Source organism: Dermochelys coriacea, chromosome 1 (assembly GCF_009764565.3).
Source record: "Dermochelys coriacea isolate rDerCor1 chromosome 1, rDerCor1.pri.v4, whole genome shotgun sequence".
Taxonomy (NCBI): Eukaryota; Metazoa; Chordata; order Testudines; family Dermochelyidae; genus Dermochelys; species Dermochelys coriacea.
Genome location: NC_050068.2, coordinates 244484306 through 244508760, shown reverse-complemented (window position 1 = coordinate 244508760; position 24455 = coordinate 244484306). Strand labels below are relative to the sequence as shown.

The following is a 24455-nucleotide window of genomic DNA, read 5'->3' as shown; positions in this document are numbered from 1 at the left end:
GTAAAATTGAGATAATAATCCTTCCTTTCTCCCACCCTTTGTCTGTGGTGTCCATTTAGACTAAGCTTTTGGGGGCAAGGGATTCTGTCTTGCTATGTGTAGCTATAATGTCTAGCACAATGGGACTCTAATATCAGTGTGGTCCTCCTCATGCTTCAGGAATACAATTAATAAGGATAAGATTGGGGCCTGGCGCACCCCAAGTTCCATTGTAACTTAGCATGTGCACCATTGAAAAGGAGGCAACAGGACTGGTTGATACAGCTGAGGTCTTAGTCTGGTGAACTGGCATAGTTGCCAGAAAAGGTTGACAATTATTCATTTATATTGATATTCCAGTATCTCAGTGACACTTTCAGCTGGATGGATCTGTTCTTCATGAATTTTGATGTGACAAAAATCTCAGGTTGCTACTATGAATCCTCTTGAGAAAGCGCATCAGTCTGAAAGTATTTAGATGTGGACCTGCAGGACGATGGTTTTGTAAGGAGCCATGATCTGGGTCAGTTTTACCTGGAAAGCCAGAGAAATAACATTCTGAGTTTTGAAGAAGCCTTCTTTCAGGGCAATCTGGATACAGTGAATGACAGTGAGATGAAATATGATTACATTACCTTCTCTTTAGTTAGTTTCCAAATGGGACAATAATAGCAGAAAGCCTGACAATAATGACAGGAAGAAAAGGAGTACTTGTGGCATCTTAGAGACTAACAAATTTATTTGAGCATAAGCTTTCGTGAGCTACAGCTCACTTCATCGGATGTAGCTCACAAAAGCTTATGCTCAAATAAATTTGTTAGTCGCTTAGGTGCCACAAGTACTCCTTTTCTTTTTGCGAATACAGACTAACACGGCTGCTATTCTGAAACCTGTCAATAATGACAGGCTTACTTTGTTTTCTTCAACCCACAGTGCTTTGAGAACATATCACTTGAAGATACAGAACAACTTCCAGCAGGGAAAAGCTCAGTGCTGCTCCAGCTGGATTATTTAAGGGGGGAAGCCTCTTTTGATTAATCTGAAATAGCTGCTTCTTATATGCCATAAGAGTCCCTATCTGAGCCTTGACTGAGCCTATGTGCATTCACACACACAGCAAGTCAGCTGAGTGGCAGTCATCTGCATTCTTCCTAGTTGATCTTATGCTATCTCTTCTACTTGCACATGGGGATTCTCTTAATAATAGAAACAGCAACAGAATTCAGTGTTAATTTGCTAAACTATGGCATTCACAAAGCTAACAAAATTACAAAATATGCTAGAGACAGTGCTAACATGTATCTTATAAAACCTTGGCTTTTCCTAGCAGCAAGCTCTTGGAAAATTTCCATTTTATTGTTTCTAGCCACTGGAGGTTCATATTACCCCGGGACATATCTAGAAACATATTGTCATCCATCCATCAGTTAGTTTTACAGCATGATAACCGCCTGAGACATTAAAAGCAATTTAAACACATTGAAAATTTTAACAGAATTCTCTAAGTCAGTTCTCAGAATGCCTGTTGAAGGGAATGGTGCGAGGCCCACAGACAGGCAATGTGGGAGAAATGTGGATCACAAGATTTTACAGAGGAAATTAAAACCCAACTCCCGTCAAGTCACTTTCCATAAGCCATTCTTTTTGCCTCAGCATTTGAGACAATGTGACACACTGAAGAATTAAAATGCTAGCTGTGGCAATGCACTAGGGTGTTTTTGGTTCCCTTGCTAACTACATTTCAGTTCATCTGTCCAGAGAGTAAATCATTTGGAAAGTATCCAAGGCCTTAACAACTGAATAACTCTCTGGAAACTACATATATAAATATAATCACACTGCCTATTTAGCTGACAGATGAAGTTATTTCAGTGAGACAGTGCCATGGAGTCTTCTGATCCACCCTTCTCCAAACCCCCCTGCTATTGCTTTATTTATCTCCCCAAAATATATTGGGATGTGACTTTAGGAAAAATGTCTCATTTAATCTCTCTTATTTATCTTTATCTAACGGGTCTTGATCGATGGACTATTCTTTTCACCAAGACATAATCCACTGTTAAGTCTGACTAATAACAGTTTATAGACTGGTAGTGAACATAAACAGTCTCAGTGACATGAATACAAACTCGGCAGTTCAGTTTACTACAACTGAGAATGGATTAATTTCCCATGGCAGACACCAGCCTCATGCCATGAAGACTAACCCAGACTCTACAATTTCATGTTCCTAGTAACGGTTAGACTCCCTAAATATGGAGTTAATGAGAGATGGATCCATCCTGCAAAGCACAGATCTGGGTCTGAACTTCCCTAAAGATTGAGGGTGTTTGAATTGTTTTTTGTTAAACCCATCTCCAGCACTAACACATATGCAATAATTTGAGAAAGACCCTATGTTTTTCTGTAAAGGCTCTTATACTGTGCTTATCACTGTTGTATCCAAACACCTTTCAATAGTGCAATAAGTGGGTTAATAACATCTCTCACATGTGGTTCATTCTTTCTCTCATTCTCTCCCCTGAGGAGAATTGTGTTCAGTGGTGTGTCTTGGTTTGGAAGAGTTATTTTATTTTTCTGTGTACATGTTGTGCTGTGTTTCTATTAGAGATGGCAGATCAAAGAGGTGCACCTTGCACTTGGGATGGAAGGTGGTGAGGTTTGTTTTTTTTCTTTGTTTGTGTTGGAATTTGTTCCCCAATCTGGATGCTCCCAAGAAAGCTCTGTCTCATGCACACAGATGAGCTTTACCCTTGTGGTAGAAAATTCTGTTGTGCTTGAGGAGTGGAGTTGTGGACCATGGTCCTTATCCTGAAGCTTTAGATGGACTTTTAGGTATCCTGGGCCCAGGCCATTGAGAACCTTGAAGATAAGGACCAAGACCTTGCCCTTGATTTGACATTTTATGGGAAGCCAGTGTAGAGAGCAGAAGATGGGTTTGATCTGCTTTATAGCCCATGTTGTGGAGGAAATGTGCTGTAGTGTTCTGTACTACTTGGAGTTTCCTAAGCACTGATGACTTCATGCCCAGATATAGTACATTGCCACAGTCCAAAAGCAAGGTAATGCGTATAATCAAGACCAGGTCGTCATCTACCAGGATGGGATGGTGTCTCCTAACCAACCAGAGATAGTAGAAAGTATTATTCATAGGTGCTGCTACATGAGAGCTTAGTGTCCACGAGGAACCTTGGAGCACTGCTAAACTATGGACTGAACTGACCACTTATGTTCTTTAATTCTCCAGAGATCTTCCGGGTCCCTACCCTAATGATTTGTGTCTACCCTGAGGATATTTCAGGTGAACCTTGGCTGATTTTTGGTTTGAGGCACAAGGTGTATGAAGTTTTATGGGTCTGAAACCAGACAAACCTTAGTAATTTTGAGGTTTAATTTGTTTGAACTCAGGATGAAATTCAGAGGGTGTGAAGTCTTACAGACTGAATCTGGGGAAAACTGGCTTGGAAACAGACAGGAAATGAAGTTGGGTGAGATACCTGAATGGAGGAGGGTCAGACAGAGTAGATGTGGGAGACTGACCAACTTGTCTAGTGATTGTGTCTCCAAGTCCAGAACCAACCTTGGTCACTCAGTCCCTATTAGCAGGGAGAGTCAAAATGCTGAACTCCTAAGCATGTACTCAGCCCTGGAGAAAAAATTGTGAAAGACCTTATGTATCTCTGAGTACGTTTACACTGGAACAACAAAAACAAAACTGTGGCAGGAAGTCTTAGATCCCTGGTGAACTAACGTGGGCTCGAGCTGTGGGGCTCCAAAGAGCAGTGTAGACGTTTGGGCTTAGGCTGGAGCCTGGGCTCCAAGATCCTCCCTCCTTACCAGGTTTCAGATCCTATGATCCAGGCTAAGCCTAAAAGTCTACACCTCTCTCTTTTGCTTGGCAATTTGAGCCCAAGTCAGTTGACCCAGGCTCTGAGACCTGCTGCTGCAAGGTGTTTGGTATTTTTTTTTTTGCTGTGTAGAAGTAACCTCTCAGGCCAAATGAATGCTTGTCCATATGAGGATAAAAGGTTATAAGACAGTGTTAGTCAAGGCTATTTCTAGCTCTAGTATACCCACAGAGCAAATTGTATTAGAATATAGTTTTCTGGTCAACGTAAACCCTATGGGAATATGGATAAGCCTTGAAGGACCAGCATCACTGAACTGTGGAGGGAGCCCCACTCATGGGTGGTGAGTTCTATGGGCCAGTGGTGCCCGGGCACCAGGAATATTCCTGGCCTGGGTGTCCGGCTCCAGTAAAGTTTCCCACCTGCGCACCCCCCGCCCCACGTGCTGTAGGCTGCCCCTGCAGCCCATGGGAAGCTGCGGGGGCAGTGCCTGGGGACAGCAGCATGTGGAGACCCCTGGCCTGCCACGCCTAGGAACCGCTGCCGGAGGGGGTGCCCCAGGTAAGCATTAAACCCCTCCATCCACTTCCAGAGCCTGCACCCCCTGTAGCCCCCAAATTTCCCCCCTGCACTCCCACCCCTTGCACCTCCAAACTCCCTCCCAGAGCCTGCACCCCAGACCCCTTCCCCCACCCAAACTCCCTCCCAGAGCCTTAGGCAGGTCGGGGGTGGGGAGTTTGCGGGGGGGTGGGTTCTGGGTGTTCTGCACACCACCAACATTTCTACAAACCTGCTACCTCTGGCCCCACTTATCTTGGCTCAGCCAGAAAGAGAGTCGCTATGATGTATGGCCTGTGGAGCCAAGGTAGAGAGAAAATTGTAGGGCTCTCAGAAGACATCCAACTTCTTCCTTCTGCTCCCACACTCCCTAATCCACTGAACTAGAACACATTGTGCTGAATAAAATTGATTTTTTATATGCTGCTACTTTCATTTTGGCCCAATGTGCAACTTTGCCCAGATAAATTACATGCACAACTGCATACAATGGCTGGGTTGCAGTTTTGATACATTATAGTTGTTTAATATTAGATGCTGTGTGAAAAACTTTATTGTTTTAATTTTAACTGATCTATTGGCTTCCAGCAAATCTCTCAATTACTTAGTGAAAACAAGCAGCAGCACATGGTAATGTTTGCAGAGGGAAAGCAGACACAAGTAACAGCTCTCCAACTAATGTAGCATTGGAATTGGGTTCAGCTGTTTTAACTGTGCCTGAAAACTTTTTAAAAATCTTTGTTTTGACTATGATTGATATGGTCTGTGCATGTTGGTGTCAGAGGACTTGCAGCAAGGATCATATGGTGAAGCAGGGAGGCTGGCTGATTGGGTGTACCTGGGACATTTGTGCAACATAAACAGTGGAGACTGAGAGTTGTAAAGTAAAACCATGTATGCTTGCAAAAATAAAAGCTAACCAAAAAAAAGAAATATGAAAAGAAATATATCAAGTTCCTTGCTCAGTAGCTTGTATGGAAAGTTACTCATATTACAATGATTCTATATAGTTTATTCTGCACTGTAAGTTATAGTATTTTTACTAAAATTTATTCCAGCTGTTCTTAATCACAGAGATGTGAATAACTTTATTACATTGAGAAGTGTATGGCAGAAAGACCTGACTGCATTTGGTGCTGATTTGTTCATTAATAATTTTATGACATATAAATATATATTTTGTTGAAACTTGCATCATTGATAGTTGATTGAGTGATATATTTTACTGTGATAACATTGTGCTTCCTTGATAACCAGAGAATAAATGTACACCATCTCTGTAGGTTTCAGTTCAATAGCAGCTATGGATGATACAAGATCTTATGTGTAATTCAAAACAACTTCTGAAGAGAAAACTGTTACCAAGTTCCAGGTCAAAGATGCCTGCACAACAAAACCGACTAAGTCCCAAGTAGATAAGATCAGGGTGTTTGCCTCCCTACTTAATTCAAGGGACACATTCACAAGGGGATGCTGTGTTGGGGAAAGTATAGCCTGCTCTGAAACTTAAATATCAAGGTTTCAGAGTAGCAGCCGTGTTAGTCTGTATTCGCAAAAAGAAAAGGAGTACTTGTGGCGCCTTAGAGACTAACACATTTATTAGAGCATAAGCTTTCGTGAGCTACAGTTAGTCTCTAAGGTGCCACAAGTACTCTGTTTCTTTTTCCCTTATTCAGGACTCTTGTTAACTCCACAGTCTAAGTCCTGCTCCACTAGATTGATGAAATTGGCCCTGATCTATTTAGTCGAGCTGGAGAACACATAATACATTCAGTGTCTTTCCATGTCTCTTCCAATGTAGAAAAAAAGTTCACAGGAGCACCCTGGGTAAAGACAAACCCTTAAAATTCAGATCTAGGTTTTACAGCTTTCCTCCTCCTATTCTTTAATAGCCAAGGGAGTTCGGTAGCTGGTTGTTGTTTGATACTTTAACTGTTATGCAGCTAAAGTGCTGCATGATCTGTTAATCAAAAGATTACATATGTGAGACATATAGAGCCTGATGCCATTGAAATGAATTGCAAAACACCCAATGACTTACATTGGAACAGAAATAAGTTGAGTCAGCAGTTTATTTAAATGTCAATTTAATGCAAAAATATTTTTCTAGACACAGAGAGCCCATAGTCAAATTGATATGTGAACTCTTAACATTCACTTACTGATTTAACACTATATTTATAATGTACCTGGATGAAACTTGTTCAAACACAGGTAACCAGACAGTCAAGTAACGGTAATGCTTAAGCTACATACATGATTCTGTAACTCAGGTACATTTTTTGAGAAGTAATTTAGCTTTAAATTTCACACATCATTGCAGGGATAACTATATATAAAATACATCTATAAAAGTTTTCATACTTAACAGTTTAAAACTGGTGTTAGATGGTGTGACAGAATATACCCCTGTGTTTACAGCGTACAGACTATTGTAATAATCTTTGCTCAAGGTATGCCTTGTGAGGTATCATTTGACCTCATAACTTGCTGATTGTGGTAAACTACACATAGCAATATTATATGTAAAGTTATGAACATAAGCTGAAATCATGACTGAAGTATGTTTTCCAGATAAGTCTGGGGAGTGGTTAAACTAGTTTCTCAAAGACAAAGGGCAAGCTGATGCCTCAGTCAGGTGTAAACAAAACTGATGGGCCATTATCTACCAAGTGGCCATTCTTTGGCAAAAAAGGGGAGTATGGCTAAAGAGAGCTGTATCTTAGCAAAGAAACAGCATGGAGTCTCCTTCCTCCAGCAGACTGCCTGTCTCCTCATTCTCAGCTGGAAATACTTTTCAAAGAGGAACTAAAAACTATAAAAAGAAGGGGTAAACACTCCAAGACACCGCTCTCTCTCCCTGTCTCTGACATCACACCTAAGAAGACAAAGGAAAACAGCTGTTGGACTTTGGGGGATGAGGTCTTAACCTAAAGAATTTGGTCACTAATGCAGTTGGAACTAGGTGGTGAGAAACTTTGCTTTAAATCTAATATAGTTTGTTAAGTTAGGCACTAGAAAGCATCTTACCTTGTTTTTCTTGTAATCATTTCTGACTTTTATGCCCCATTACTTGTACTCATTTCAAATCTCTCTCTCTTTGAAGTTAATAAACTTGTTTTATTGTTTCATCTAATCCAGTGTGTTTAAAGTGTCTGGGTAACTTCATTTATCATGATGAGCTGGGGTATATTATTCCCTCAATGGAATAACAAACTTAATATTTCTGGACTGTCTTTGAGAGGGCTGAACAGTGCAGAACATACATTTCTGGGGAAAGTCTGTGTTTGGGAGTGTGTTGGGGTTACCCTGTAGTAGTAATCAAGGCTGGGGGGAGCCAAGGTGTGGTTGGCAGGCTGCAGTACACACACAAGCATCTGGGTGTGACTGGGATGTTAGTGGATGTTTGACAACAGCCCAGGTTGGAGGCTACAGCGCAAGGCATTCCAGGTTACAGGATTGGGGTGACACAACAGCTCACTGTTCTGGATTGTACCCTGGTATGTCACAGATGTACATTCCTTAGCTCTATGAAATCTCCTGCTTTGTTGACAGACATTTGGGATTTTGAGAAATTGACAGACTCTTCAGTTCAAAATGTCATGAAGGCTATAGAAGAGTTGTAATGCAAGTGGTTTTCTCTCCCCATGGACTGAAAGAGAGAGACAGAGAGTGCTGAAGGATGTGACTATTTTTCCACAGGTCTTGGTGTTACCCACAAGAGGGCTTCCTTTGTGGCTGACTCTTTAGTTACTCAATTTCTCAAGGGGTTATTTAAGAAAAGAAAGTGCAGGTTTTAAGGCCAGATAGGCACTTTTATTCAGAGCTGAGGAGTGATGCTTACTATGATTTGACAAGGTTCTTTTATAGGAGACAATGTAGAAGGCATCCTTTGTTGAATCCAAATTTGAGAATCCAATCAGAAAACAGGACAGAGGGTATCCAAGGGGGTAGAAGAAGTGGTTCCCCTTTGGAAGGTCCCAATTTTCATGTCATATGCAAGTGTGATGGGGTGTCTCCCCCTCACTGACCCTGCAGTCTTTAATGCAGTCCAGATAGGCAGCTAATTAAGGAGGTCCAGCTGGGCAGAAATAGGTAGAGGCTAAAAAGCCCAGGAGGGGCTAAAAAGCAGAAGAGGCTGCTGGGAAAAGGCAGATACTCTCAGGAGAAAGGGAGGAGTAAGTGGAGGCTGTAGCCACCCCCTGGGAAGAGGAAGGAGGCTTTGGGAAGTGGTAGGTCCAGGAAGACAAGGGAAACCAGTTGTAGGAAGCAGCCCAGGAATAGAGAAATGAGGCCAGAGAGAGAGAGAGCCCAGATTACTACTCTGAGGGGCCTTGGGCTGGAACCTGAAGAAGAGGGCAGGCCTGGGTTCCCTAACTAGCCTCTGGGTGAGTGGCATGCAGACAGTGAGTGAGAAGACTGGACTTTAACTTTTTTAAGTTAGGGTATTTTAGTGTTAAGCTGGACTCCACTGGAACACAATTTCAATCTTAATTCTTTTTTAAACAATATCTTTGTGAATCTTCCTATTTGTTTCTTAATAAGTGTCAAAAATGTAACTCTATTAACTCTGGTGTAAAAGGTCCTAAATCCATTTTTAGGCACCTCAATAAATAGTTTCCTGAGATGCTGACCACCTATTGATTTAAATAGTTCTGCACTTTCTGACCATTTCTACTTAGATGCTGATATATGGATTTAGGAGCCTAAGCGTGGGGACCCAGTCTCAACGGTTTTGAGCATAATAAATACCAATAAGCCATAACAGATAAACAATGCTGCCAGGAGCTCCAGGGAGCCGTTTGTTAAAATTCCATCAAATTGAAGGGAAGATTTGGATGATGCCCCTCTTTCTGATGGTGTTTTCCTCTGTGCTGGATAGAGTTAAAGTCAGTGGTGAGTTGGATCCAGTTCGCGGGAATCAATTGTTAAATTTAGCAGCCCTTTTAGAACCACCACCCTGCCCTGCTTCTCCGCCCCTACCCCCCTGGTGTCCTGTGAATCAGCTGTTTGCGCAGGAAGCCGGGGAAGGCTGAGAAGCAAGCAGTGGCTTTGGGCTCAGGCCCAGGGAGGCGGAGCAGAGGTGAGCTGGGGCAGGGGGGGCGTGAAGCGGGCTGTCCGTGCCACAGCAGGTAACCCGGGAGGGGGCGCGCAGGGGAACCGCTGCCTGCCCCAGCTTGCCTCCGCCTCCCTGGGCCTGAGCACGAAGCCGCCGCCTGCTTCTCAGCCCACCCAGGCTTCCTGCGCGAACAACTGATTAGCAGGAAGCCGGGGGGGGTGGAGAAGCAGGGCGGGGCGGTGCATTCAGGGGAGGAAGTGGAGCGGAGGTTAGCTGGGGCCGGGCACGGGGCAGGGAGCTGCTGGTGGGGGCTTTGCACCCACCAAATTTTCCCCATGGAGGCTCCAGCCCCGGAGCACCCATGGAGTTGGTGCCTAAGGTACCTCTTTTCATGTGATCAGTAGGGGAGCAGCTCCCTGCTCCCTCCCAGCTACGCTACCCGCCCCTAGGAGCCAGAGGGACCTGCCGGACGCTTCCCGGGAGCCGCCCCAGCTAAGTGCTGCCAGGACTCCCCACCACGCCCCCTGGCCGGTCCATCTGGTTCTTAGGGGCGGGGTGGGGTGGGTACCCACTACGGTGGCCCACGAGACCCTCCTATCTGGTTCTGGGGTCAGTCAGGGGATGTGGATGGATGGGGCAGGGGTCCTGGGGGGGCGTCAAGGAACATGGGGGGTTGGATGGGGCAGGAGTCCTGGGGGCTGGTGGTGGGCCACGACCCCCTTGTGGGGTGAGGAGGGAATGGGTTGTTAAGATTTTGGCAGCTCATCACTGGTTAGAGTGGACTATTGTTCCCCAGGACCATAAAAATACTTTTTTACATTTGGAATGCACCAGTGAGACAGAATGCTGGGCAACAGCAGCTATACCAGTACTCTGATCAGTGTATCACCAATTAAATTGCCCCAGAGTAAACCTGACAGGCAAATCTCTCCCTAATTGACAGACTGGAACGGTTTGGGGACAGTTCAAGTGCTAATTAGCACATTAGCTCAGGGAGTAGAAGACCATACAGGAAGGAAGTGGAAGATGGGGGGAGAGAGGGGATGAGGCAGGCTTTGAGAGTTAGAGCCAAGACAGAACTTGGAGGGAAAGAGCTCCTACCTCTCTTCTCATTGGTCTAAGTGGCTGAGGAATTCTATGTTATAGCTAAGGTGCTACATGATGGTGTAACGATGAGGGGTCGCAGGGGTAGACACACTGTAAATAAACTATACAAGCAGAGAGTCTCCAAGCAGACTGTGTGCACAGAAGATAGTTGGAGCAGAGGGGGTGCCAAGTTACACTTAGGTTCCTGTCTGGGGTCTTGCCTTGATCCATGCAGAGGGAGAACTTTGCAGATGGTAGAGACCCTGCAATGGTTGATGGAATAGTAAAAGGAGATGGAGAAGACCTATAGCTTCCAGCAGTCATACCATCTGGAGAGGCTGGCATCCTCGGCGGGCAGGCAGAGTGGCCAAAGAATCTGCAAGACTTTAAACAAGAGCAAGCAAATGTGTAGCAGCAAGTAGAAGAGAATATCGGGGGGAGGGCAGAGTTTGAAAGCCAGAGGCAAGAGAAATCTGGGAGTGAGAGATCTTCTCCTTCATCTATCACTGCTCCAAGGGGTTGAAGACATGCATTTATTGTACCTAAGGTGCTGCACAGTGGTGTAAAGGTGATGGGGGGAACACTGTAAATAAACCACATGTGGTGTTTATGAGTAGAGTCTGTAAATAGTCTGTGTGTACAGAGGATGGCGGAAATGTAGGGAGCACCCTGTTACAATCAGATAGCACCAAATGTCAAGTATTAGTGCAAAAATAAATAAATGAATCCTGCAGGAGGGTAGTTCTGGATAGCTCAACAAAATCTCTTCATTCCTTGTCCATACACACACACACATTTCAAATAATACAGATTGAATGCTGTGGTATAGTCGTATGTTTTTCAGTAACCAAAACTTAAATTAAATACATGCAATGGACATATTTTACTTTGTTTTGCCATCTGGTATTCCCTGATTGTTTGGCAATAGGAAAGGTGCTTTTGGTTAAATAAGAAAACAAATTAATATATTACTTAGTCTTTTGCCTTGTGAGTGTCTGTCTCCGAGGCTAAGTGGGAGAATTTTAATAGGACCCCATCTTAAAATATTGTCAGCATATCACTGGTCTGTTGAAAGAGTGCATATGTTCTATAGGATGACAATTAAAAAAATATGGCAGGAGTGTTTTTAGATGATTTTTGAAATAGATGAGATTTTGTCAAGAGAGGTGGCTTTGGAACAAACTGATAAATAGTAATATGTCATTGTGACCAGATGACATTCACCCAAGTGTTCTGAAGGAACTCAAATATGAAATGACATACCACAGTTAATAATTCTGCAACATGTTGCTTAAATCAGCCTCTGTACCAGATGCCTGGAGGATAGCTAATATAATGCTGATTTTTTTAAGAGAGTCCAGAGGCCATTCTGCCAATCACAGGCCCATAAGCCTAACTTCAGTCCCAGGCAAATTGGCAGAAATGGCAGAAAATAACAGAATTATCAGAGATCTAGATAAACACAATACGTTGAAGAAGAATCAACGTGGCTTTTGTAAAGGGAAATTATGCCTCACCAATCTACTAGAATTATTTGGGGGTGTCAACAAGCATATGGACAAGGGTGATCCAGTTGACAGTGTGTACATAGACTTTGACAAAGTCTTTCACAAGGTCCAACATCAAAGGCTCTTAAGGAAAGTAAGCAGTCGTGGGATCAGTAACTGGTTAAAAGATAGGCAACAAAGGGTAGGAATAAATGGTCAGCTTACAGTGGAGAGAAGTAAATAGTGGCGTCCCTAAGGAACTGTGTAATGTATTCATAAATGATCTGGAAAAGGGGGTTAAGAGTGAGATGCAAAATCCGCAGATAGAAAATTACTCAAGATAGTTTTTTCTCCCTTAAAAGTTTTTTAAGGTCAGGCTTGACAGCCCTGGCTGAGATGATTTAGTTGGGGATTGGTCCTGCTTTGAACAGGGGGTTGGACTAGATGATTTCCTGAGGTCCCGTCCAACCCTGATATTCTAAGTACAAAGCTGACTGCAGAGAGTTACAAAAGTGGGTGACTGGACAACAAATGGCAAATGAAATTCAAATTTGATAAGAGCAAAGCAATACATGTTGGAAAACATAATACCAACTATACATACAGAATGATGTGGTCTAATTTAGCTGTTACTATGCAAAGAGATCTTGGAGTCAGTGTGGATAGTTCTCTGAAAACATCTATGTGCAGCAACAGTCAAAGAAGCTAACAATCTTAGGAACCTTTAGAAAGGGATAGATAAGACAGAAAATATCATAATGCCACTATATACATTCAGGGTATATCTATAATTTGAATGCAGCGCTAGTCACCCAATCTCAAAGAAAGATTATATTAGAACTGGCAAAAGCACAGAGAAGGGTAACAACAATGATTAAAGGTATGGAACAACTTACATAGGAGGAGAGGTTAAAAAGGCTGGGACTGTTCATCTTAGAAAGATATGACTAAGTAGGGGAGGGGGGAAGGATATAGAAGTCTATAAAATCATGAATGGTGTAGTGGAAATGAATAAGGAAATATGATTCATCCCGTCACATACCACAAGAACCGGGGTCACAATGAAATTAATAGGCATCAGATTTAAAACACACATAAGGAAGTACTTTTTCACACAACACATATTCAATCTGTGGAACTTGTTACCATGGGATGTTGTGAAGGCCAAAAGTGTAACTGGGTTTGACAAAGAATTAGCTAAGTTCATGAAGGATAAATCCATCAATGGCTATTAGCTGGGATGGCCAGGGATGCAACCTTATGCTCTGGATATCTCTAAACCTACAACTGCCGAAGTTGGGGACTGAACAGCAGGCGATGGATCACTCAGTAATTGTTCTGTTTTGTTCATTTCCTCTGAACCATCTGGTACTGGCCACTGTCAGAAGACAGGATACTGGGCTACATGGACCATTGGTCTGACCCAGTATGACCAGTCTTATGTTCAGAGGGATGGGCTGAAGCAGATGTCCAGTGAAAGCAAGTTCCATATGCTAGAAGCCATCACAACAGAAGGTCATTCATCTGCCCACAAGAAACTATGGTGGAATTCCTTAAAAGGCAGATGGTGTCACAATGCAAATACCTGTGCAGGAGGAGCTTTTGTATGTTGTTATTCTTTAGTCAGGAGAAATTAGAAGAAATCCAATTTCCAAAAAATGAGGCTTATCCCAGGCTGGGATACAACATGGCATAAAGAAAGGACTTCAGCAGCAGAGGAGGAAGAGGCTCCTGATATTGAAAAGTGTGAATTCAAGTATGCCCCAATGGAAGTGGGCCTTTAGAAGTGATGGATGTTGAAACACAAACTCATTGGCCGTATCCCATTGTACTGGTTACTGTGTTGTTGAGCTGGCTTGTGTAATTATACAGAAGAACCTAATATTTTATGTTTCAGAGTAGCAGCCGTGTTAGTCTGTATTTGCAAAAAGAAAAGGAGTACTTGTGGCACCTTAGAGACTAACAAATTTATTAGAGCATAAGCTTTCGTGAGCTACAGCTCACTTCATCGGATGAAGTGAGCTGTAGCTCACGAAAGCTTATGCTCTAATAAATTTGTTAGTCTCTAAGGTGCCACAAGTACTCCTTTTCTAATATTTTATGATAGCTAATAGGGAGGGAGAATGGGAGGATCTCACATTTGACATGTGGCACCTTAGAGACTAACAAATTTATTTGAGCATAAGCTTTCGTGAGCTACAGCTCACTTCATCGGATGCATGCAGACTAACAAATTTATTTGAGCGTAAGCTTTTGTGAGCTACAGCTTACGATCAAATAAATTTGTTAGTCTCTAAGGTGTCACAAACCCTCCTTTTCTTTTTTGCGAATACAGACTAATACGGCTGCTACTCTGAAACACATTTGACATGTTACCTTACAGGTTTCAATCTCTTGGGCTCTGTTCTTGTCCCAGGTGCTGAAGAGGTTAGATAACTGAAGCATGTCTTGCCTTTTGATACCTCCACCCTCTCATGTATCTTCCAGCCTGTTTGGTTTAAGGGAGACAGGAACAGGCCAGCTGAGGAAGCTGATATCCAGACAGTGCTGTGCTCTGCCCAGGCAGGGGCACAGGAGAAGGTCCTTACAGAGCTGGGTAAAGTGATAAAAAGATCAAGAAGGGGGCAGCATATCTAAAGGTTAGGGGATGGGACTAGGACGTAGCTGAGGCAGGTTCTAGTCCCAGCTCTGCTGATTTGTTGCGTGACCATGCTGCCTGCCCCGGGCCGTGACTCAGTTTCCCCATCAATAAAATGGGGGTAAGGATAGGAAGGTGCTGTACAGAGCACTGTTTGGGAAGCTCAAACGTTGTCTCCCTCCCCACGCAGGGCAGGCGGGCTGAGGCGGCGGCTGCTTTTCCTTGGCAGGTTGCCGCTGCTTCTGCCCCCCCTCCCCCTCCCCCCGAGAGGGGGGCATCCAGCGGGCAGCTGAGGCCGGGGCCCCTCCCCGGAGAACTCAGGTGGCGGGCTGGGGGGGGGGGGGAGCGCGGCAAGGAGCATGCGTGCTGGGACGGGGGGAGGCGGGAGGCGGCTGTTTATTTGCAGCTGGGCAGGCGGAGCAGCGGCAGAGCGCGAGCAGCCGGCAGCGGCTCGGGCTCCTGCCTGCCCCGGCGGCACCATGCTAGCGGCGCCGCCCGCCCGCGCCCGGCAGGAGGAGGATGCCCCGCGCCCGCGAGGATGGTGACAGCCTCCGCCAGCGGCAGGAGCCGGGACCGAGCGCCGCTGCAGCCGCCGTCCCCGCCTCCTTCTCCTGTCCCCGCCGCCGCGGCTCCCGCCTGGCCCGGCTCCGGCCGCTCCCCGGCCGCGGCGCTGCTGCTGGCCGGGCTGTGCGCCCTGTGCTACGGCAGCTCCCTGCGGGGCGAGTTCGTGCACGACGACGTGTGGGCGATCGTCAACAACCCGGACGTGCGGGCGGCGGCCCCCTGGGCGGGCGTCTTCGCCAACGACTTCTGGGGCAAGGGCATGGCCGAGAACAGCAGCCACAAGTCCTACCGCCCCCTCTGCGTCCTCACCTTCAAGTGAGTGCCCCGGCCGGGCGCCCGCCCGCTGCACCCCCGCCCCCAGCTGGCTCCCGGGGCGCGCGAGGGAGCCCTGTGCAGCCGCGGCCCCGCTCCCGGCCCGCCCCGTGGGCAGAGGCGCGCCCGGGGTTAACCCTGGGGGCTTTGAGAGTGCGGGGGTGGGGGCACGGAGTGCAGCGGCCTTAGCCCTGGCGGCGCCAGCGGGATGGGAGCAGGCGGCTTAGCCGCGCGTCCCCCGGCGGCGCGAGTGGAGGGAGGGCTGGTGGCTGCACCCAGCTGGCGGGTTTCCCCGTGGGTGTGGGTGTGATGGGGGGAGGGGTGTATAGGGAGAAGGGAGGGTTACTTGGCGGGGGGAGGGGCAGTGCGGGGGCGCCTGTGGGTCCGCACTGGGGGGGGGGTGGAGGAGGAGGAAGCGAAGGGCTTTTCGGGGCTTGCACCCCCTCGAGCGAGCCGCGGACTGTGCGTGCCCCGCCTGGGCGCAGTGCTCCCCACGGCGCTGGCCGGCCCGAGGGCGCGGGGCGGTCGAAGCCCGCCGTGGGGCAGAGGGCGGGGCGGGGTTCTGGGGCACCAGAGCTGCCCGCCCTGGCCCGGGCAGGTTGGGGGCTGGGAGGCGAGGTGGGTGAGTCAGCGTTTCCGAGGGGAACGCGCGAGCAGTGCTGAGCCCGGCGGGGTGGGGAGAGAGGAGCCTAGCGGGCTGCCTTCCCGTCAGCACCGGGGCCGCTGCCTCAGGTTGTGCCCGGGGCTCTGGCTTCTCCAGTGCGACTGGGGAGCGCTGGGGGGGGGGGGGGGGAAACGCTGGGTTGGCATCAGAATCTGTTTGTGCGGGGGGGGGGACTCGTTCCTAGGCAGGCAGCTCTAGGGAAACAGCTGTCTGGTGCACCTGCCAAGAAACCCTGAAGTTCCTGCAAAAGCCATGTGGCTTGCTGGTTCCACAGCACCCGCAACCCCCCCACCGGTTATTCCTTGTTGGTTGGCTTTGTGTTCATTCCAGAAGAACAGAATAAAAACGCTTAGAAAGTGCTTTCTCTCTGAAATGATCATTTAAATGTTTTAATTCCTGTTCAATCTCCCCCCCCCCTTAAAGAAACCAAACCAACTCCAGTGCCTTTTTGAAATCTCCTTTTCTGCAGTAAGAACAGGGACTTAACATTTGTCTACTCGTCACTTTCAGCTATGCTTCTGAGAGAAATATATTAGCAACACTTCTTAAAAGAACCGTACTTCTAGGGTCTGCCTTAAATATACTGTATTTCTTACTGTCTGACAGCTGCAACTCTCACCTCAGTCACTGACTTCAGACTCAGCTATTCCGCATTAGATGGCCCTTATGCATGACATGCAGAATAGGCAGGGAATGTTTTCTGTTACAAAAGAAAGAAGACAAGTTGGGCAGCAGCTGGAAAGTAATGGACAGTTGTGCCCCACTAATCTGGAAGGGAATGCTGCCCCACTTCTTAAAAAGGGTAGCAGATGGAGTTAGTATAGTGCATGTAATTCATGTCCTTCTGGTTATCTTACTCCCTTTTTTTACTGTGTTTTGATAAAACCCTTGATAATATAAAATATTTGATATATTATAAGAAATAAAACACATTTTAAAATTGAGGGTCATGAACTTACAGTATTGCTATGAGAAGACTTATGGGTCACACTTTAAAGTTTTGTTTATAAATAATTTATAAGCATGTTACAGACATATGCAGTATGTGCTATCTATGGCTATAAGCACATAAGTGGAAGGTATTATACATGGTTATAATCAATTTGTTGACCTGTTGGATTCTAACAAATAATTACATCATCTAATAATCATTTATAAAAAATCTGCATGAACTAGCTGAAAATGGAACCTTAATATAAAGCGAGACCCATTTAATGAATACAAAATTTCTTATTTTTATTTATAGAAAGTTGGCAGTGTTCTTGGTGTTTTACAGGCAGGTCTGAAGACAAGAACCCCGCCTTGAAGAGGCGCACTGGCTTTGCATAGGCAAAACCATTTCTACATGGATCCCCATTGACTTCTTTGGTGCCAGGATCAGCATACAAGGATCTGATGGCAGCATAGGGCCTAAATTATATGAGATGATTAGTGAAGTGCTTTTGAACTTTAACAAAGTACCTGAAATGAAATGTTTCAGTATGCATTTTTTTTCTTTGAATCTGAACCAGCATTTGCTTATACTGTTTAATTTAAAACATATTTAGGATGAAATCATGCTTGATTTACCATGCAGGTAGTTCTTTTGGCAGTTAATTGGACTAGTTTTGTTTGCAGGATTTGATACTGAAGTATATTCATTTCAAAGTGTTTACTATACAATTTTAATTTGATCGGTACCTGGGCTGGTTGTTGGATTGGGAAGGAATTATTTTACTTCTTGATACCTGACTGCAGAGTGAAGACTAATTCAGCTCAAAGATCTAAGTAGCCTCTGTGGGACCTTTGTGGTTCCCCCTCTCCCCACCATTGCCAGCAATGGGGAGGAGGAGGTTGACGGGATCTGAGCAGAAATGGGTTGTCTGTCCCCACTTCCTGCAAATTGTGCATAGGGGGCTCTCACCAAGTGGTACTCCACTCCAAGTGTGGGACGCATGCTCCCTGCATAAACATCCAGTCTCCCCCTTGCTCTGCAGAACATTACTAGTTCCACTGTGTCGAGGCACACTTTTCCTATGGAGAAAGGGGTGGATTTACCCTACTGGCAATAAAATGCTTAATAGAAATGGACCCTTTTAGCAAAATTGAAATGAAAACAGCATCCTAATATACTTTCCAGAGATGAGAGCACTTAGGATGCTTAAGAAAATGGTGCATTGTGTATTTGCAGATTAGATTGAAGTTGGAATGTAATGGCTGAGCTACCTATTCAGCCACACTATGTTGTCTAAGTGAAGATCAAGGGGTTTTAACAGTACCCAGACCCTGTGTGAGGCACCATTCATTATTCTCCTCTGGAATAAAGTTATATTTCCAACCATGGAATTTGTTCTATTTGTTCTGTGCACATAATTCAGAGACCCTATGGATTTTGGATTATGTTATAGCAAGATTCAAAAGATTTTTGGGATTATATCTGCAACTCTCATCATAATATACCAAGGACATATTATTCTCTCTCTTATTCATCCTTTAATAGCCATGCCTTTTTGTAGCTATGAAATCAAGAGGAACAATTCAGGATGCCCTATAGACTTTATATTGACACTGGAACGAAGTCTATGACAGCAACTACTATGTTCTGAAAATGATTTTGCTTGAAAAACACCTCCACATCCATTAGAAGAATTTTAAAAGGACAGTCCATAACACAAAACCAAGCAGTTAAAAATGTCAAACAAGTTTGGAAAGACTAAAATAAAAGATTTTAAAATAAAAATCTTTAACTTCAGAATATAGTTAAGTTACAGATTAATACATATGGATATAATTTATTCTGTGTGTGCTCTCAATATGAACAATGAGAGGGAAGTTGAATGGCCTAGATTACTAGAACCCTTGAGCTAAAAGTATAATAGTCACATGCTGGGTGCAATTTTTTTGTGTCTGGACATGAGCAAGCCAAAAAACCCACACCCCCCACAAGAAAAAAACAACAACAACAACAACAACAACAATCAAGTCTACCCGCCTACCGCCCACCCCATACTGAATGTAAGTTCTTGGCTTTTTTTTTTTTTTTAAGAGGTTACTTTAGTATATTTGATCTTCTACAGTTCATTCTCTCCCTCTCTTTCCTGCCTTAAAAACAAAACCAAAACAGTAAAGTATGTTCAAATAAGTGTGTGTGGGTGTGTATAATTTCCTAACAGCCAGTCCTTCAATTCATCCTGGGCTCTTAGAAAGCACCCAGCTTAAATATGTTATGCATTGTCACTGGTAACAGAGGTTCTGTAGACCAGTTATGTCCTCAGTGACACTTAGGTTACACCCTTACGTCTCATGGATTTGCACGCTGTTGCTGATTTGGAACTTCGTAAACAATACTGTTGGATGCAAAAGACAAAATAAAATCCTCAGCTCACTCTCTCTTAACTGTTTGTTCTGCAAGGCCAGTAACCAAAAAAAAAAAAAAACCCAAACCGGTAAAACTTGCTTTTGTCACTCAAATGGCTTATGACTGAGACAGCAAATCTGTGGAGTAATAAGGTAGCACTTTTATATAGTCGTCAGAGTAGAACTGCTCTTTAAGGAGCAGCACTAACAGGCTTGGAAAGAAGTCTCTTCTAAATTCAAGAGATAACAAAAAACCAAGTTTCAAAGGACATTAAACAGATGTCATCCTGTTTTAACTTTGGTTTGGTGAACACAGCCTGTAAGGAAAATGAAAGACATGCCCCTAAAGCCCATTTGAGATCCCATTAAACCAACAAAAGGCTCACCCTTTCACAAGATGGAGAGGGACACAGAAATCCACAGATTATTTGGGACAAAAGATGGAAAAAAGAGATTGGAGGTGCATTCACAGGGTCAAAAAAAAAAAAGTTCCAGAGGGGGATATCCAGCAGAGAAACCTCAAAACACCCATTTCTCTTAGGAGTTAGTGGAACTCTTCTCAGATGCATGAAGGGAACAGAAAAGGGCCCTGCAACTGTAGACAACCCCTGTCCTGCTTCTTCTTCCTGGCCATCTTGGCTAATGCCAGGAGGAGATGGACAAGGAAGTCACGGGACTTTCTGGATCCATGGATGAGGAGATGGACAGCCTTGGAGACTGAAGTTTTCTTCCCACAGAACTGGTGTAGAAGAAGGCAGTAGTGCATGCTTCCTTCACACCAATGTTCCTTTACCCTGACTTAGTGTGATCACTTCCTTAGATAGAAGAACAGTTAAATCTTTGCTCATTCATTTACTGGTCTTTCTGCTAAGGTGCACTAACAAAAAGGCTAGTAGTGGGGGCTTATGGGACATGGACACTTAGGAGTTAGACTGAGAACATCATCTCTTTTCACAAAGAGAACTGTATTGCTGTCAGCAACAGCTAGGAAGGTGTGATCCAAGGCCCACTGAAATCAATGGAAAGATTGCCATTGACTAAAATTTCCTTTGGATCAGACCTTTAGCAACTATGAACCTCTGGGTTAGATTTAAACAACAGCCAAGAGGTAAGATGTTCAGTAATCCATTATCAGCCCCCGCCACTGTCCAGTCATCTATAAGTAAACCCTTCTGTTTTCCAGGTGGATGGGTGGGGACAATGGCAGTGGGGTGGACTTTAAGGTTAGGGAGTTAAAAATAAAATAAAAATGGAGTCCCCGGATTTGATTTGATTTTGTTTTACTTTTGTAACAATGTATTATTGTGTTACATTTTGACACTACACAGTGAGCTGTAATTTATAACGCTAAATACTCAGGCGCCCAGATATGATGTCTTGCTGTACAATCGTTTCATAGCAGTGCTACTACACTTAGGATTATGTTCTTGTTCTCTTTACACATCCTATTTCGGATGTTTTTAATTTGACCATAAAAATCAGTCTCTGTACTGAAACTTGTTATACAAGACCTGAAACAGATACACATTTTAAACTGTTGTTCACCAAATACATACATATTTAAGAATGTCCATTCTGAGTCAGCCCAAAGGTCCATCTAGCCCAGTATCCTGTCTTCCGATCATGGCCAATGCCAGGATCCCAGAGGGAATGAACAGAACAGATAATCATCAAGTGATCCATCCCCTGTCACCCATTCCCAGCTTCTGGCCAACAGAGACTAGGGACACCATCCCTGCCCATCCTGGCTAATAGCCATTGAAGGACCTATCCTCCATTATTTATCTAGTTCTTTTTTGAACCCTGTTATAATCTTGGCCTTCACAAAATCCTTTGGCAAAGAGTTCCACAGGTTGACTGTGCATTGTGTGAAGAAGTACTTCCCTTTGTTTGTTTTAAAACCTGCTGCCTATTAATCTAATTTGGTGACCAGTGTTCCCTCTAATTTTTCCCACCCATGTGTGGAATGAATTTTATTATGTGCACCAATATGGAGGTGATGTGTGACACATCACCTTCATATCGGTGCTCATAACAAAATTCATGTGGTGGGGGTGGGGCTGAGGGGTTCAGAGTGTTTGTGGGGGGGGTGAGGGCTCTGACTGGGGGTACAGGCTCTGGGGCAGGGCTGAGGATGAGGGGTTTGAGGTACAGGAGGGTGCTCTGGGGCTACAGTGGGGAAAGAGGATTCCCTCCAGATCTCTCTCCTCGCAGCAGCACCTGGGCTGGCAGGGAGAGGTGCCTTTCCCCGCTGTGGCAGCTCTGGGGTTGGGGCCGTGGGATAGGCGTCCCTCCCCTGGCTGTGGCAGGTCCGGGGCTGAGTTGGGGATGGGGGAGGGTTGCCCCTTCCCTGGCCACAGCAGGTCCCTGCTGGGTGGGTTCAGGCTGCTGCATGACCACACAGCTTACAGGGAACTAAGTTGGTGACCCCTAGCTCTTGTGTTATGAGAAGAAAGTGAACCAGAGTGGAGTGTTTAATATTTAGTAGCAGATATTTAGTGCTGTCTTCACTTATTTCCTTCCTTCCTTTCCTTAGGAGGCTCGGCTTTGGACCAATCTTTCCTCCCAGCTGGAGGAGCCCTGTCAATGCTTTCTGAATACATTAAAATGAATTACAATTGGTGGCGTGATTGTCTAATGGCATTTCTTTGCATTCGGCCTCCTGTGTTTTGGACTGTTATGCCAAGGCTTCTTTTCCCCCCCTTTTAGTTTGTCTGGCTCTCACTTGTTACACTCTCACCACCAAGCTGAGACTGGAAGTCAGATCTGAAAGATTATGTAATAAGTTATTTCAAATTTAATTAAAAATTCTAACATCCATCTGGTTTGAAATCTACCACTGATCATGCAGAATAACTCCAGTGTAATCTTCACTAGTGCTGTTGCTGATGATTGATCACTGTGATTGTGTCCTTGGAACATGTTTTGATTCAGATCCTCTTTCAAGTGAGTAGATAAGTAGCTGGGGCTGGAAAGCATCTACTTTTGGAAATCTCTCTACCAGTGCAGTGATACGTCCTGAAAGGTAGAGAGCCTTTTGGTTAACAGCTTTGCTATACATGAATGTCCACTGCCATTTGTTGTGGTTTTGATCTTATTTAAGAAATATTTTAGAGGTAGCTTCTGATGATGTGTGTTGCCGCCGCCTTCTTCATAGTTTAACACTTCTATAAAGTGTTCTATTGTATTGTCAATTTGTACATTGCCACAGTGGGTCGATTTTTTAAATTGCTAGGCCACTGTGTAGAGTCAAAACTTGAAACCATGTGAATGTTGGCTGCATTAGTTTGGTGAATATCAAAAACATTCCAAAGTTTCTGCTGTTTTTGCCTGTGAAGACCCAGAAATATTTGCACATTCATATTTGTCACTCCTGATGAACCATACCTCCATAGCTTAGTGGAAACTTCTGTTCTTCTTCCCTAAAACAGAGCAGAGGTGAAGGGGAAAGTGTTGTTTCCATTGGAGTACAAATTTCAGTACCTGTCTGGTATATGGTAGCTGTTACATTCCAAGAGGATCAGTGTGGCGGCCTCAAGTTATAAAAGACTGAAAATGTGGTGGTGAAGAAGCCCTTTGGGGCTTACACTCCACTACACTCAAAGTATAGTAGCACTAAGGAATTACTAGTACAGAGTGTTCTACACTAGAAAAATGATATCTATCTTCCAACAATAGTGCCACTGCATCAGTGCTGACCACAGTGTAAATGCTAGTAGGGCTTGGGCAGTTTTTGGTTACTGTGGGTTTTCAAGGCATGCTGGAGGAAAATATTTGAACCCTGTCTAGTTAACACTTTTTAACAGTTGTTCACACTGGTGCAGCTGGACCACTGTTGGAATACAGGTGCACTTTTTTTTTTTTAGTATATGGGTAGATGCATTCTTAGGGTTCACTCAGGAGGTTCCACTTTATAGTATAGTGAAATCTTGCAGTAGCATGCCTCGTTGGCCATTTTCAGACATAATGTCATGATTTATGTGAAAATGTAAAGAAAATGGAAAACCAGAAAAACCTTAATTGCTCAGTGGGCATCCCCTGTTACATTAATTTGTACAAATATGTAAAAGCCTGCATCTAAATCTCCATCTCTCCAAGATTTGTAATGAGCTTTGGGATCCTATAACTGAGAATTTTCATTAGGAATTATTTGCTGTAATAAATGATCCTCATTCTGCTATGCATTTCTTCTTCATACAGTGCTGTGTTTTTGTTAGTCTGTTGAAAATAATAAAACAGATTAAACTAAACACAAGCTGTCCGGGAAAATAACAAGGTCCATAAAAACACAAACTCTCCAATTATGGTTTACAATATCTTTAAATCATGAGAGTTTTAAAAGAAAAAGTGGAGTGGGTATTTGTGTGTGTCTAAATGGATAAAAAGCACTATGTAAATGCCAAGCGGTGTTAATGCTTATATATGACATAACTAACTTTGAGTTTTCTCAAACAAATTCCATTTTTAAGTTACTCTCATGGCATGATTAGCCCTATTAGTTCTGTGTCAAAAAAAGCTAATCTGCTGAATTCTGTTTAACTTTGCAATGTTTCATAGTGATCTAGGCTGAACACTGAGGTCAAAAGTTATGAGCAAGTAGAGGGCTATGCAAATTTTTCTGTTTTTCCCCATGAAGGAAGGAGATGAACAGTAGGATTCATGGGCCTTCATCATTCTGCATGGGAAAGAATACCTTTTCCTGAGGGCTAGACTGTGCTCTTACCTATTCAGCGGAAAGGGCCATAAGGACAAAGGTCCATCCTACACCACACAGTAATATGGTGAGCTGTAACTTACAAGGCTCACTTACATGATAAGGGATCCTTTGGAAACTGTCCCCAAACCAAAGGGATACACCCTCTCTAATGATGTTCTTGAACAGATTTTATTACACTAACAAATTAAGGAATTTCAAAATTAAATG

At 44.3% G+C, this 24455-nt stretch overlaps 1 protein-coding gene across 6 annotated transcripts in view; it reads left to right on the top strand.

Moving 5' to 3' along the window:
* Window positions 1–15049: 15049 nt before the first annotated feature.
* TMTC1 (transmembrane O-mannosyltransferase targeting cadherins 1) overlaps window positions 15050–24455 on the top strand; it is a 184794-nt gene continuing 175388 nt past the window's right edge. For 4 of the 6 annotated variants that reach the window (XM_038369659.2, XM_043518065.1, XM_038369651.2 and 1 more), the window contains exon 1: window positions 15055–15534. In XM_038369659.2, coding sequence (XP_038225587.1) covers window positions 15194–15534 — 341 coding nt within the window. In that variant the 5' untranslated portion in view covers window positions 15055–15193. Of the gene's footprint in view, window positions 15535–24455 lie in introns of all 6 variants that reach the window. The other 2 variants (XM_038369642.2, XM_043518072.1) reach the window with 2 other exon arrangements.